General features: G+C 41.0%; 1 protein-coding gene across 3 annotated transcripts in view; it reads left to right on the top strand.

The window, feature by feature from the left end:
- The window catches only part of cux2b (cut-like homeobox 2b), a 332,051-nt gene that overhangs the window by 276,621 nt on the left and 41,768 nt on the right, over nt 1–13,662 (top strand). For all 3 annotated transcript variants that reach the window (XM_080208269.1, XM_080208267.1, XM_080208268.1), the window contains exons 11-16: nt 92–150; nt 2,823–2,871; nt 3,104–3,206; nt 7,593–8,252; nt 9,896–9,997; nt 10,535–11,292. In XM_080208269.1, the coding sequence (XP_080064395.1) occupies nt 92–150; nt 2,823–2,871; nt 3,104–3,206; nt 7,593–8,252; nt 9,896–9,997; nt 10,535–11,292 (1,731 nt within the window). The remainder of the gene's footprint in view (nt 1–91; nt 151–2,822; nt 2,872–3,103; nt 3,207–7,592; nt 8,253–9,895; nt 9,998–10,534; nt 11,293–13,662) is intronic.

The following is a 13,662-nucleotide window of genomic DNA, read 5'->3' as shown; positions in this document are numbered from 1 at the left end:
CAAACACAAGCTCTTTAAACTGAGATATTTATCATGTAGTCTTAACATTAACTGCTGTACAATTTTCTGATAACTGTGTCCGTTTTCTCAGAAATTAGAAAAGAAGTTGTGTGCACAATTAGACTACGAGGAGCATAAAACAGAATTAAGGTATTTAAAGTTTGTACATTTGCTGCGAAAATAGCTGTCAGATCAAAGACCTTAAAGTGCTGAAGGTGCCATGTGAAAAATGTTGCGTGGAGTGGAAGAGGTGTTTATTGCTGAGGGTGTGTATTAGAAAAAAATGAATGGAAAAGATGTCAGTTACCATACAATCCCTACTGTGCGGAAGGAAGCCATTTGGGCCATTGAGCCTGCACCAACGACAATCCCACCTGGCCCAATACCCGTAACCCCATTCATTTACCCTAGCTAGTCCTCCCTGACAATTTATCATGATCAAACAACCTAACCTGCACATCTTTGGACTGTGAAAGGAAGCCGGAGCATCCAGGGGGAACCCACACAGACACAGGGAGAACATGAAGCTCCACACAGACAGTGATCCGAGGCTGGAATTGAACCCAGGTCCCTGGCGCTGTGAGGCAGCACTGCTAACTACTGCGCCACCTAGTCAGTATATATCCTTGTGTGTTGCTCATGTCTGCACATTTCTCAGTTACCACTCAAGATCCCTTGTTTTCAGCTCTGCCACCCCCTGTAGATTTTAGAACATAGAACATTACAGCACAGCACAGGCCCTTCAGCCCTCAATGTTGTGCCAAGCTATGTCTAATCCCAAGATCAAGCTATCCCCTCCCTATAATTCTGGTGTGCTCCATGTGCCTATCTAATAACCGCTTGAAAGTTCCTAAAGTGTCTGACTCCACTATCACAGCAGGCAGTCTATTCCACACCCCCACCACTCTGAGTGAAGAATCAACCTAGGACATCCCTCCTATATCTCCCACCATGAACTTTATAGTTATGCCCTCTAGTAACAGCTACATCCACCCGAAGAAACAGTCTCTGCATGTCCACTCTATCAATCCCTCTCATCATCTTTTAAACCTCTATTAAGTCAAAACCTCTACTTTGTTATCTTTCCAGCTCTTGGTTCGGTTTGCAACACTTGCGATGTTCCTTGGCCTCTTTCATCTTCCACTTCCCCGCATTTAAAAATCTTCTTTCCAAGTAAAAGATTTGCTTGCGCCCAGCCTCTCATTAGCGACATCACACAAACGTTTTCTTGGTGCAAATTTCGGCAAACATAACCCTCAACAAAGGAGCAAGTTGCACAAAATATGCCCTTATAGACAACGTTTCTAAATGGAATCTTAACAAATCCATTTCAAATTGAACACTTGCTTTCATTGATGTACTTTATAGCTCCTCCGTACCAAGTAATCAGTACTTTCATCAGAAATGTTTCTAAACGAGTGATTAGATTTGGGTGACATGATAGTCTTTTCTGGTTGCATAAGGAATTGCATTGAAGCTTCTTGAAGTGATATTCTTGGAATAGAATGCTTCAGTTCATGACATATGATTGTACAGAAGCCACACTGGGCAATTGGAAAATTCATTTTAGAACAAAAATTGAGCTAAGAAAATAGTCTAACAGATGCAAATGATGAGGTGTTTTTCGCCTTTACCATCACAAGGGTAGTTCTGCACCTTACAACTGCTTTCTGATGAGTATTTAATCCCCCTGGATGACAATTCAATCCTGGGCTTCAATTTGTTTATTAATCAACTTATTTTCCAGTGGATCATAGTTGCCACCATTTGATCTTAACAAGTCAATCTGAACCGAAGCATCATACCCATGCAAACACTTGTAGTTGGATAAATAGAAAATAATTACAGATTCATAACTTGTCCATGTAGATAACTCTTTGATTTGATAACAATAATCTTTGACACTCGTGGTTTTTACCACTCCAACTCTCTCTTCTCTTGAAGGCAGGGACAGCACAGTGGTACAATGGTTAGCACTGCTGCTTCACAGTGCCAGGGACCCGGGTTCAATTACCAGCTTGGGTCACTGCCTTTGTGGAGTTTGCACATTCCCCCTGTGTCTGAGTGGGTTTCCTCCGGGTGCTCCGGTTTACTCCCATGGTCTGAAAAATGTGCTGGTGAGGTGGATTGGCCATGCTAAATTCTCCTTCAATGTGCCCGAACAGGCGCCGGAGTGTGCTGACTAGGGGATTTTCACAGTAACATCATTGAAGTGTTAACGTAAGCCTACTTGTGACTAATAAATAAACTTTAACAAGCTCAGGGGAGACAATTCCACAGACCTGTCTTTCTGTGCCTCACTCGCTCTTTATGTGTGAGCCCAAATGTGATTGCTGATTTGATCTTATCAGCATTGCACTTTGTCATTATGCAGGATGTACATTTCAGCTGGGTGAGAGTTAATAATCTGCAATAGAGCCCTGACTGTCCTCCTTTTTCCCGTTTTACATGTCCACCTTCCACTTCCAAATGACAGCAGCTGTTGGATTTCTGTCTTATTGAAAACACTATAAGGCTGAGGTCCAAACAAGTGAAGAAGTTTTCACATGTTCTAGGCTATAGGAGGATGCATCAGACCAGCAAAATCTATATTTCAATCTGCAAAATGCCTTTCCTGTTGGATTGAATCCCACCGCGATGCATACTTGATAAATATTTCTAAAGTGAAAATTGCCAACAGGATTTAGTTTTGAACTTTGTAATGCTGCTTATAGAGAACAAAGAATGAGCCACAAGTTGATTGTGATGGATGCAGAGTAAGGATTGTGTTCAACACTATGAGCTGAGATTCAGTCATGACATGTATTATATTTTCTTTGCAGCATTTTCAAATCAATGAATCAAGATTCTGCAGATGACTGTGCATCCCAGGTAACTTTTAAAAATAATTTAACCATTGCTACATAATCCAGTAGACTGAGGCCTTGTAGGTTCTTTAAAAGTAGCATCAATGCTATGTGGAAACGGCTCGTCACCACTTCACAAGAATTAGCCAGTCAGTAATAAGCACCAAAATTAATTTTTCAAAAGGGACTTTATGAATCGTCTGGACTCATTGGATGTGCAACATTATAAAGTTTGAATAATTATTTCCTGTTGCCAGGATAGAACAAAAGACATCGAGGATTCTTTGCCGGAAAAAGAGAAAACCTTTCAACCCGAGAAGAAATGTTTACAAGAGAAGCTAAACACAAATGCAGAGATGGGTATGATTGCAATTTTCATTCTCTAGTCTCTCAAGATTTCAGGAAGTATCTGGTAACCTTTTACGGAAATCTAACAGCGCTGACAATTTTGCTCCCTTCCCTTTGAGGATGAGATTTAATTAGTTATGTCAGAAATTATTAAAGAATATTATTCTACCTCAAAACAGAAAACCACTGTTTCCCTTGGATGCAGTGAGATGTGTGACTAATTAATCTGTTTGTTGACGTGTTGGATGAGAGAGAATGTTGGCCAGCACTTGGACTCCCAACTGTTTGTCAACCATTCTCAACTATAGTCCATACTTCACCCATATTCTCTCCCAATTTAATGGCCTTGACTCCTTCCCTATCCAACTGGCATTTCTATGTGACTACCCACTGCTCCGGTTTTAGCTCCACATTAAAATACTTTACCTTTCTCAATATCCAATCCTCACTGCTTACTTTCTATCTAAAAGCTTTTACAAGTGATTTCCACCCGGAATGGTCACTCTGTCTCTTCCACGCCATCAAGTGAAAGGACCAAGGAGCATATGTGGACAGGGGGAAATTCAGGATCACAGTCATTATGGGCTATCCTGCACAAATCAGCAGTCAGAGCACAATATCAGGATTTAAATTCCATTCATCTCAGCGAGAGTTCTAAAGAAATGGACAGCTTTTCTCACCTGGCTTTCTTCATTATTGATTATGGACACGTTACTTCACCTGTCAAAGTACTCCTGCTGTGACAATTACTCATGCTTACATTTTTCCTAAATTCATTATTTTCATCTGCACCTTTCTGTAAGTTAAACAATCCTTGTACTTCATTTGTACAACAGATATTTGCAGTCCATCAGTTCTGAGGAAAATTCAATTTTTGAATCAGAATGATCGGCAAATGTAAATTAAATCAAAATCTAATTAACATATAGTGTCACTTCATTATTTCTAACGGCATGACTAATGTATAGCTACAGCTGCTTAATACAGTCATAAGACGCTCCCCTGTTTAAACATTGGGTCGAATTGATTTATTATTGTCATGTACTGGGATACAGTGAAAAGTACTTCTTGTGCGCTATGCAGACAAACCATACTGTTCATGGAGTACATAGGGGAGAAGGAAAGGAGAAGGTGCAGGATATAGCGTTGCAATTGCCAATGGGGTGAGGAGAAAGATCAGCTTAATATGAGAGGACCATAATATTTGGAGACTTATATTTACGCAAGGGGATTTTTGCCATGAACAATAAACATTGTAATGATGCGTCTGACTGTAATCATTTTCCTGACTTTTTTCTTTCATTTCTCCATCTTTCTTCATTACTTGGATATGAATACAAAGCCATGGCTTACATTAAATTGAATAATTACATGAAATTGAATCAGGAAAATTCTATTTTTATTGTATGTGATTCTGCCACCTTTTAGTGTAATTGTGACAATGTTATTGGTGATACTACTTTATATCATAAATCATAGGGATTGGATTTAAATGTTTACTACATCCTGATCAATGAAAGCCACTTGTAGCTACAGGGCTGTTAAGTACAGGCTTCACAACGCAAAATTGTGTTGAGGCTGTTGACAATCTATGGATTTTATAGAAAAAAATTAATATTTTTAATATTGATCACACAAATTCTGCTTGATTTATAAAGATGATACTTTTTAAGTTATAAGCGAAAGAATTTAGAAATCTACAATATAAATGAACTAGTGTAATGAGTTGATCCTAACTTAAATAGATCCACGTCTGATCTGAAACATACAGCCTTTGAGTCCATTATTTAGAGGATGTGCCATGTTCACGACAGGGAACCACATACACCATCCATGATGCCCACTTGTCCATTTCAAAGAATGTGAAATAAGTATCAAAACTATTCACAATCATCACATAGGAGCAAAACAATACTGCAAATAACAGATCAGACAATAACTTAAACTGTCCTGAAACACAAAACGTAATCTTAACTGTTCTTTTCATGCTTTCGACTGAATAATTCTGACATCATGTTGCTGCCCCAGCGTAGAAACAGCAGGCAAACAGGGTGCTGGGGATTGGGACAAAACAGTTGCACTTACTCCAGCTGGACTGAGTCACCCCAGATCAAAGTAGTTTGTTACCACTCTGCAAGAAGTAGCACGGTTATTCAATATCACCATTCGGGTAGAATTCCTTTTATCCTGGACAATCCCACGGTGTAATTCAATGATGTCTTGGCCAATAACTATTCCTCAATTAATATCACACTAAAATAGATTTTCTGGCCATTATCAGGTTGCTGTTTGTGGGAATTTGCTTTGTACAAGCTAGCTGCAGCATTTCCTACATCATAACAATGGCTGTACTTCAAAAAGTATTTCATTGGCTGTAAAACGCTTTGGGAGCCTGAGGTAATAGGATGTGTGATACAAACACAAGCTCTTTCTGTCCAGCCTGATTGCTTTTAAAACTGATTTGTTTATCATGTTCTTTGGTTCCAAGAACAATCTAGAATGTCCAACAAATGTCTGCAAATTTTGACTACAGTTTAAGATTGCAGTGATGTAATTAACTTGTGAGCGTGTATAATGATATCCCTCCAGGAAATTGGTTAGTTATCCCAAAACAAAGTTACCTGTAAACAGATTCATTCAATGTCTTACGGTCAAAGGAATGCATAAGAATACAGCTGATAGAAGTCAAGTTTAGATTCACAAAATTGCTGTCTAAAGTTTTATATGATGTGACGTGAAGCATTTACACTTTGAAGCAAGATTAAGTTTTGCTTCCTTCAGATACCTGGCAAGTTTATTGAAGACGGGAATTGCATTTGTACTTGTAACCAAAATGAAGAATTTCTGCTGACATCACTAGCTTTCCCCCAGCTTGTTACGTTATCACAAATAAAATCATAGAATCCCTACAGTGCATAAAGAGGCCATTCAGCCCATCTAGACTGCACCAACCACAATCCCATCCAGGCCCTATCCCCATAACCCCACGTATTTACCCTAGCTAGTTCCCCTGACTCTTAAGGGGCAATTTAGCATAGCCAATCCACCTGACTTGCACATCTTTGGACTGTGGGAAGAAACCAGAGCACCCAGAGGAAATCTATGCAGACAAGAAGAAAATGTGCAAACCACACAGACAGTGACCCAAGCTGGGAATTGAAGCTGGGTCCCTGGCTCTGTGAGGCAGCACTGCTAACCACTGTGCCACCATGCCCGAATTAGCTTGAAATGAATGAGAACATTTTCTGAAGTTAAGATAATGATGTGTTCTTTGCATTCTTAAAAATCCCAGAAGTTAACATATGAGTCAGTGTTTATTTTAGTTTAAATTGCAGCCATTTTGATGTTGCCTAGATCAAATTTCATAATTGCAGGAGTTCTTGTGTTTCAGTCCTTGAATCTAATCTATTAACTCTGATAGAGAAGCTAATCTAATTTGGGCTGCATCTTAAAGGATAATACGGGAGAAGTTGGATATGAGGTGGAAATTGGTGCAGGGATTGCAGTGCATAATGAGCCCATGTCTGTCAGTGACTTTTACACACACCCAGCACTATTCATGCTGCTAAGTGGCTGCAAGCATGTGTAGGGGACCCAATATGGTGAGGGTCCAGCGCCACTTAGAGGTGGCCATCATCTCTTAAGTGGGATGTATGTTGTAGCTATAACAAGAGATGGGTGATTTTTCAAAATTTAATCAGTGCTGTGACACTTTGAACAATGGCTTATCAAGTAAGAAAGAATGTACCAAAGTTTTCAGACAAGGTGCTTGATGAAGAAAGAAAGTCTTGCACTTTTCATAACCATTAAACATCTCAAAGTGCTTTGCAGTCATTGAGGTGCTTTGGAAGTATAAAATGTGTTGTAATGAAGAAAATGCAACAGGCAATTTTGCATGCACTAAACTCCCACAAACAGCAAGGTGATAATGACCAGAGGATTGAGGGATAAATGTTGGCTGGGACACTGGGGGACAACTTGCTGACTCTTGAAATGGTGCAAGGGGCCTTTTCCATCCACCTGGGTGGACAGATGGTTTAATGTCTCATTCAAAGCACAGCCCATTCTATGGTGCAGTTTTGTCTCAGCACTGCATTAGTGTGTCAGCCTATCTTTTTGTGCTCAAGTCCTGGAGTGGTATTTGAACTGGGGCACCTGATACTTCCAGCAAAAATGCTACCAAACTGAGCCACAGTTAACACACCAGAGGTGGAAAGGAGGCCACCAGAACATTATGTGCAACATGTACCTAAATAGCCTGGAGTGTCATCTCATAAAATCACCTCTATTGGAAGTGTAAACCTTACCTCAATAACTGTGGTGTGAGAATGCAGGTGTAGAAAGATTTAATGCCTTTGAATGAAGCAACTTGCTCAATACATTTCTTGTATTCTGCAGATGAAGAGCAGCCAGAAGAAGACTCTTTGAAAGACTCTCTGAACAGTGTGAAGGGCACCTTAAGCATTGAGCATCCTTCGCCATCTCCCCAGCCTGTGCCACATTGGTCAGGAGACGAACAAACTTCTCCAAAGTCCGTACCGGCAAGCCGAGGATCGGAATTATCAGGAACATTTCCTCTCTCTCCGTTCCCCTTAATTAAAACCAACGAGAAACCCTCTGTGGAGCCACTGCATCATAAACCGTTGATGTCCCCCGTGTACACAAAGGATGCTGGGAGTACCATTGTCTACCCAACTGCGCTCTACTCAGCCAAGGGCGCCTTAATTGTAGGCAATAGCTCCAATAACACTGAAACTGTTCCACCAAGTGACCAATCAGAAAGCAGCAGTCCTAGTGCTGCTGATGAAGAACATCTGGAAACAGCTGAAATTGCTTTTCAGGTTAAAGAGCAACTCCTGAAGCACAACATTGGACAACGTGTGTTTGGACACTACGTCCTGGGGTTATCACAAGGATCTGTTAGTGAGATTCTTGCCAGACCCAAACCCTGGCATAAGCTCACTGTTAAAGGGAAAGAGCCTTTCATTAAGATGAAGCAGTTTCTATCTGATGAGCAAAATATCCTTGCCCTTCGAACTATTCAAGTGCGGCAAAGAGGTATATACACAGGCGATAAGATAATCTTTTGCCATTTTGTAACTTGAAAAAAAGAAAAGGTTTGAGTGCTGCTCTGGTGGTATAGCACATTGATGCAATGAATGCTTAGATCGCAGAGTGATAGAACTCAGAACAACATGATATGTAAAGCAACCCAGTACAAAAAGAGAGGAATAACTTGAAAAAGCGATAATGATTGCCTTTTTTTGTGCTTGTCCATTAGAAAATAGTCTTGCAAATTAGTTTATGTTGTGTGTTATAGCAATAGAGCCTAATACAGTGGGTCAGCTTTTAATTGTTGAAAGGTTAATTCCATTCTCTAGTGTTCCTGCATTGTTTTAAAATTTATTTATTAGTGTCACAAGTAGGCTTGCATTAACACTGCAATGCTGTGAAAATCCCCTAGTCACCGCACTCCAGCAACTGTTCAGGTACACTGAGGGAGAATTTATCATAGCCAATGCACCTAACCAGCATGTCTTTCAGACTGTGGGAGAAAACGGAAGCACATGGAGGAAACTCATGCAGACACGGGGAGAACGTGCAGACTCCACACAGGCAATGTCCCAAGCCGGGAATCAAACCCAGGTCCCTGGTGCTGTGAGGCAGCAGTGCTAACCACTGTGCCACCGTACTGCCCCTGCATAGGGAGCACCACGATGCTGTTCCACGCACACACTCAGCTACCGGTCTTAACCCAGTCAGTGTTGGGAAGCAAAATTCACCTGAGTGTGATCTTGAGCGATTTCTAGTCAACCATTTTAGGGTTAATGACAAAGCCTTGGGTGAAGAATGTTGTCTGCATTGCCAATGTAGTGATTGAGAAAGAGGGATGAGTGAAGAAGATAAGACCACCCTACTCGATACAGAAAGTTAAAACACATTAAGGTGTTACATACTTATCCTCTTGTCAAATTTACTTCCTTTGCTTCCCAATTTCTAGCATCCAAACTGTGAATGGGACTTACCTATTGCTCTTTAAATGAATTAAAATATTACCCAGCAAAGGTATCATATATAATAAGTTCAAAGAGTTTATGTATGAATTGGAAAATCATAAAACTAGTCTGTAGCCATCCTCAGTTACGTTTCATATGCAACCTATGGCAATGTTTTCTCAATAGCCTCTCCTGCTCAGCAACAGCTCAAATGATACAACCTGACGCCAGGACATGTCATACAAGAATTTCAGGAATCAATCCAGCATCCCAACAACATAAGCCGCTTCCTGGGAAACAAAGAAAAAAATATTTTAAAAAGTTACACTTTGCTAAATCATCAGTGGTGTAAGTGAAGTATCTCTCAAGATATCTGAGTTAAAGAATTAAACTCTTGGCTCAGAGAAGTTAACTTGTTTTAAGCTTATTTATTAGTGTCACAAGTAGGCTTACATTAATACCGCAATTAAATTGCTGTGAAAATCCCCTAGCCGCCAAAGTCTGTTCAGGTTCACTGAGGGAGAATTTAGCATCAATTTGAGTCTAGTATATGTATTGATAAGATCAATGCCACTTGTTAATTTCTGTTTATGCTTCCTGTAGTTCCCATATGTTACAACATGGAAGGCATCTTTTATTAAGGTACAGGGGCAAAGTATAGGGAACATGTCTGAAGTCTTCATGTTGGTGTCTGTTTCCTTTCAGGGAGTATAACCCCTAGGATTCGGACCCCAGAGACTGGTTCAGATGAGGCTATTAAAAATATTCTGGAGCAGGCAAAGAAAGAGCTTCAGACTCAGAAATGTGGTAAGTGATGGAAAGACAACCTGAAAAAAAAAGAGTAACAGTTGTCCGTCCGAGCTCAGGCATGCAACAGCCTAACTGCAGCAGGGCCTAATTGGATCCTTGTAGAGGAGTTCACCCATTGCTTCTTCGTTAATCATAAACTTTAGAATTTTGAGAAACCGATTTCAGAAGTGTAATCTGCTGTCAGAACGCAGGCAGCAATGGCAGACTAAAGGCTGGGTTTCTGTTCTCTGGAAGGATTTCGCATTCTGCCAGTTTTGGAGCAATGAGGAGCTCAAACATGTCAGTTATCACCTTTCATTCTTTTTGTACAAGACAGGAGCTTTGAAAAGCAGTTCAAACATCTGAACAATTTGTCTACAGACCCACTGTTTCTTGGCAAATGTTGTTCTGTTTTGTATGAAGCGTGTTATGGATCTTCTAACATGTCACTTCCTACAACCGGAGCATAGTTTCAAAGAATGCAGATGATTGATACTTGCACCAAAGAATTCTTTAAACTAGCCTGACTTTATTTTTGTTCTTTTCTTTTACTAGTTGAATCTAAAAGCTCTCCCTTGCCTGTATGCAGTACAAGTTCCAGCAGTAGTGCTGGTTCTGATGAAGCAATTCGATCTATCCTGGAACAGGCCCGAAGAGAGATGCAAGCCCAGCAGCAAGTTCTGCTGGAGATGGAAACAACTGGCAGCAACAATGCAATGACAACGCCACACATAGAAACGCTACCAGCCACAAACAAAACCCCCCTCCCCTCGTACATCAAGCAAGAGGAAGGCATTGCAACTAGAAACTCTCAGGCACCTCTCAGTGTCGTATCACCCGCAGCCTTTGTACAGAACATAATACGGAAAGTAAAATCCGAAATTGGTGATGCTGGATCGTATTTTGACCAGCACTGGGCCACCGAGAGAACTATAGCTCACAGGTTGTATGCTTCAGTTTCACCTTCACCGTCGTCCTCTTCCTGTGGCTCTTCTGGGACAGGGAACGTTAGACAGTGGCGAGCTGAACCTAATGACAGCAGCAAAAATGGCGAGGAAAATTCAGTTGGCGTTGAAGGTACGCATAAGCTTACAGATATAAAATCTGAGGGCAGCCCAGACTCTCAAAGTATCGGTCAGCTTTCTATTTTCCCTACTTATGTCCCACGTTCACTGAAACCAACAGTTCCTCCGTTGACTCCAGAGCAATATGAGATGTACATGTACCGGGAAGTGGACACAATAGAATTGACTAGACAAGTTAAAGAAAAGCTGGCGAAAAATGGAATCTGCCAGAGGATCTTTGGTGAAAAGGTAAGTGACAGAGCTAAAAGAAAATTAATCCAAAATGCATTTCTTCAACAAGACCAACTGAAAAGAGCGTGTGAAATTTCCAATCAGAAGAAGCAGTTTGGGGTTTTTGAGTGACATTCAGTATAGCAAAGCACAAAGCTGCAAATACTTTTCAGATCAATAGTTCTAAATAGATTATTCTCTGCCTCAAATGCTCTAATGCTATGCTTTAGCAATTTGTAGATTAAGTTAAAGCATAAAAGGTAACAGTGAGATTTATAAAAGGTGTACTAGGGATGGGCAATAAGTGCTGTCCATCCAATGACATCCATGTCCCACGATTGAATAGAAAAGCAGTTCCCCTTTCACCCGTTACGCAATACAACTTGTAGATGTAGCACTGCATTATTCATGTTTAATTACGTGTGCCTTTCAATGTGTGTCCCTGTGTGCTCTTAATGTAGCTTCCGTGTGGTTACAGAATGAAAACAAAACTAAACTGAAAGAAACGGCTGGAAACAAGAAAGAGTGGCCATTTTAAAAGCACAGTGAATAAACCTCTTCCTGTTTAGATGTAACAACTGATGTCATCCCTGTCCATCTCAGAGGCATGAACCACATCAAAGAGTAGTGAGAAATAGTTTACATTTGCTGGCTCCAGTACCTTTCCTTTCTGCGTCAATGCCATAAGATCAACCGACTTTGGAGTCCATGCCGCACTTGCTCATACAGGGAAGGACATTGCATGTGTAGGAGCGATCTGCAAGAAGGCGGATTCATTGTCTAGGAGCAGAAAGCCAACGAGTGTTCAAGTAGCACACTAAAGACACATCTACATTTAAAATGGCAGTAAATTGTTACAAGCAACAAAAAACAGAACAAGCCTTTTGACCCTCCAAATCTGCGCTGATCACGATGCCTGCCTAAGCTAAAACCATATTACTTACGGAGTCCGTACCCTTCCATTCCCACCCAATTCATGTATTCGTCTAGTTGTCCCTTAAATGCCGCTTTTGTACCTGCTTCCACCACCTCCCCGGGCAGCACATTCCAAACATTCACCATCCTCTGTGTAAAAAAAAAACTTGCCTTGCACATCTCCTCTAAACTTTTCCCCACACACCTATGTCCCCTAGTACTTGACTTTTCCACCCTAGGAAAGAGCATCTGTCTATCTAAAAAATACCAGCCAAAGAAAAGTATGATGACTGAAAGATCAATCAATATTCCACCAGAGGTGTTAGAGAAACCTATCCTGGATAGGTACTTCCAAAAACATATCCAAATTGTGGAGGCACTCTTTGGTTCCAAATACTATATCCAACTCAAGGGATAAAGTGTGCTTTAGGTGGATTCACTTGACAAAGATGCACAGGCCGAAAAAGAGGACTTAATCAGTTCAACCTGTAAGGATGTCTACTGAGATTGAGGGTCAGTGTGTATATACCATCATGGATGGTAAAGCATTGTAAGGGATGCTCAGTTGAGATTACAGGCAGTATTATTCCTCATTGGTGTTGGTGGAGAAGTGTCTACATTGAATCACAAACTCTTACCAATGTTATTCTTCACAACTTTCTCTCACTCCTGTGATAGACACTCGTGAGGCTTATATTCTGGTTTTGGGAACACTCCGTTCCATTGCGTTACAGAAATGTTGCCCTATATGGCCACATGTTCTGTGTAGCCTTTTGGCGATAAAGCTTGGCCTCACCGGTGTACATGTGATCGATTACACACTGTGCATGACAATATTGTTCTTTATTTGCCAAATTTGGGGAGATTAAAGGGGTCTGTTATGTTCCTGGCATCAACATGCCAATTCTGCCGGTTCAAAGTTTGAGGTGGTTCTGTTTGAAATCCATGTGGAAGTATCACAGGAGCTGAGACTTTCTGAAACAAGTCAATTATTCACCATGAATATCAAACCTTGTTGTTGCATGACACAAAAACAGCAGAGTTGGACTTTGCGTTAACCTTAAGGTGGTCAATAAAGCAATCATTCTAGACAAGCGTTCACTTCCTACAGTCCAGGAACCTTCATAGAATCCCTATAGAGGAGGAGGCCATTTGGCACATTGAGTTTGTTCCGACCACAATCCCACCCAGGCCCTAATCCTGTAATCCCACACATTTACCCTGCTAATTTCCAAGGCACTAGGGTTAACTTAGCATGGCCAATCAATCTAACCCCACATCTTTGGACTGTGGGAGGAAACCGGAGCACCCAGAGGAAATCCACTTAGAAACAGGGAGAATGTGCAAACTCCACACAGACAGTGACCCGAGGCTGGAATTGAACCCAGCTCCCTGGCGCTCTGAGGCAACAGTGCCACACTGTATTGTATTGTGACTCCACAAAAGTTGATCTGCAACAGAGCTATTTCAGAT

The sequence above is a fragment of the Carcharhinus amblyrhynchos genome, chromosome 20 (genome assembly GCF_965287045.1).
Source record: "Carcharhinus amblyrhynchos chromosome 20, sCarAmb.v2.hapA, whole genome shotgun sequence".
Lineage (NCBI taxonomy): Eukaryota > Metazoa > Chordata > Chondrichthyes > Carcharhiniformes > Carcharhinidae > Carcharhinus > Carcharhinus amblyrhynchos.
The sequence above is the reverse complement of the archived record's forward strand: the minus strand, read 5'-3'. Positions and strand labels throughout refer to the sequence as shown.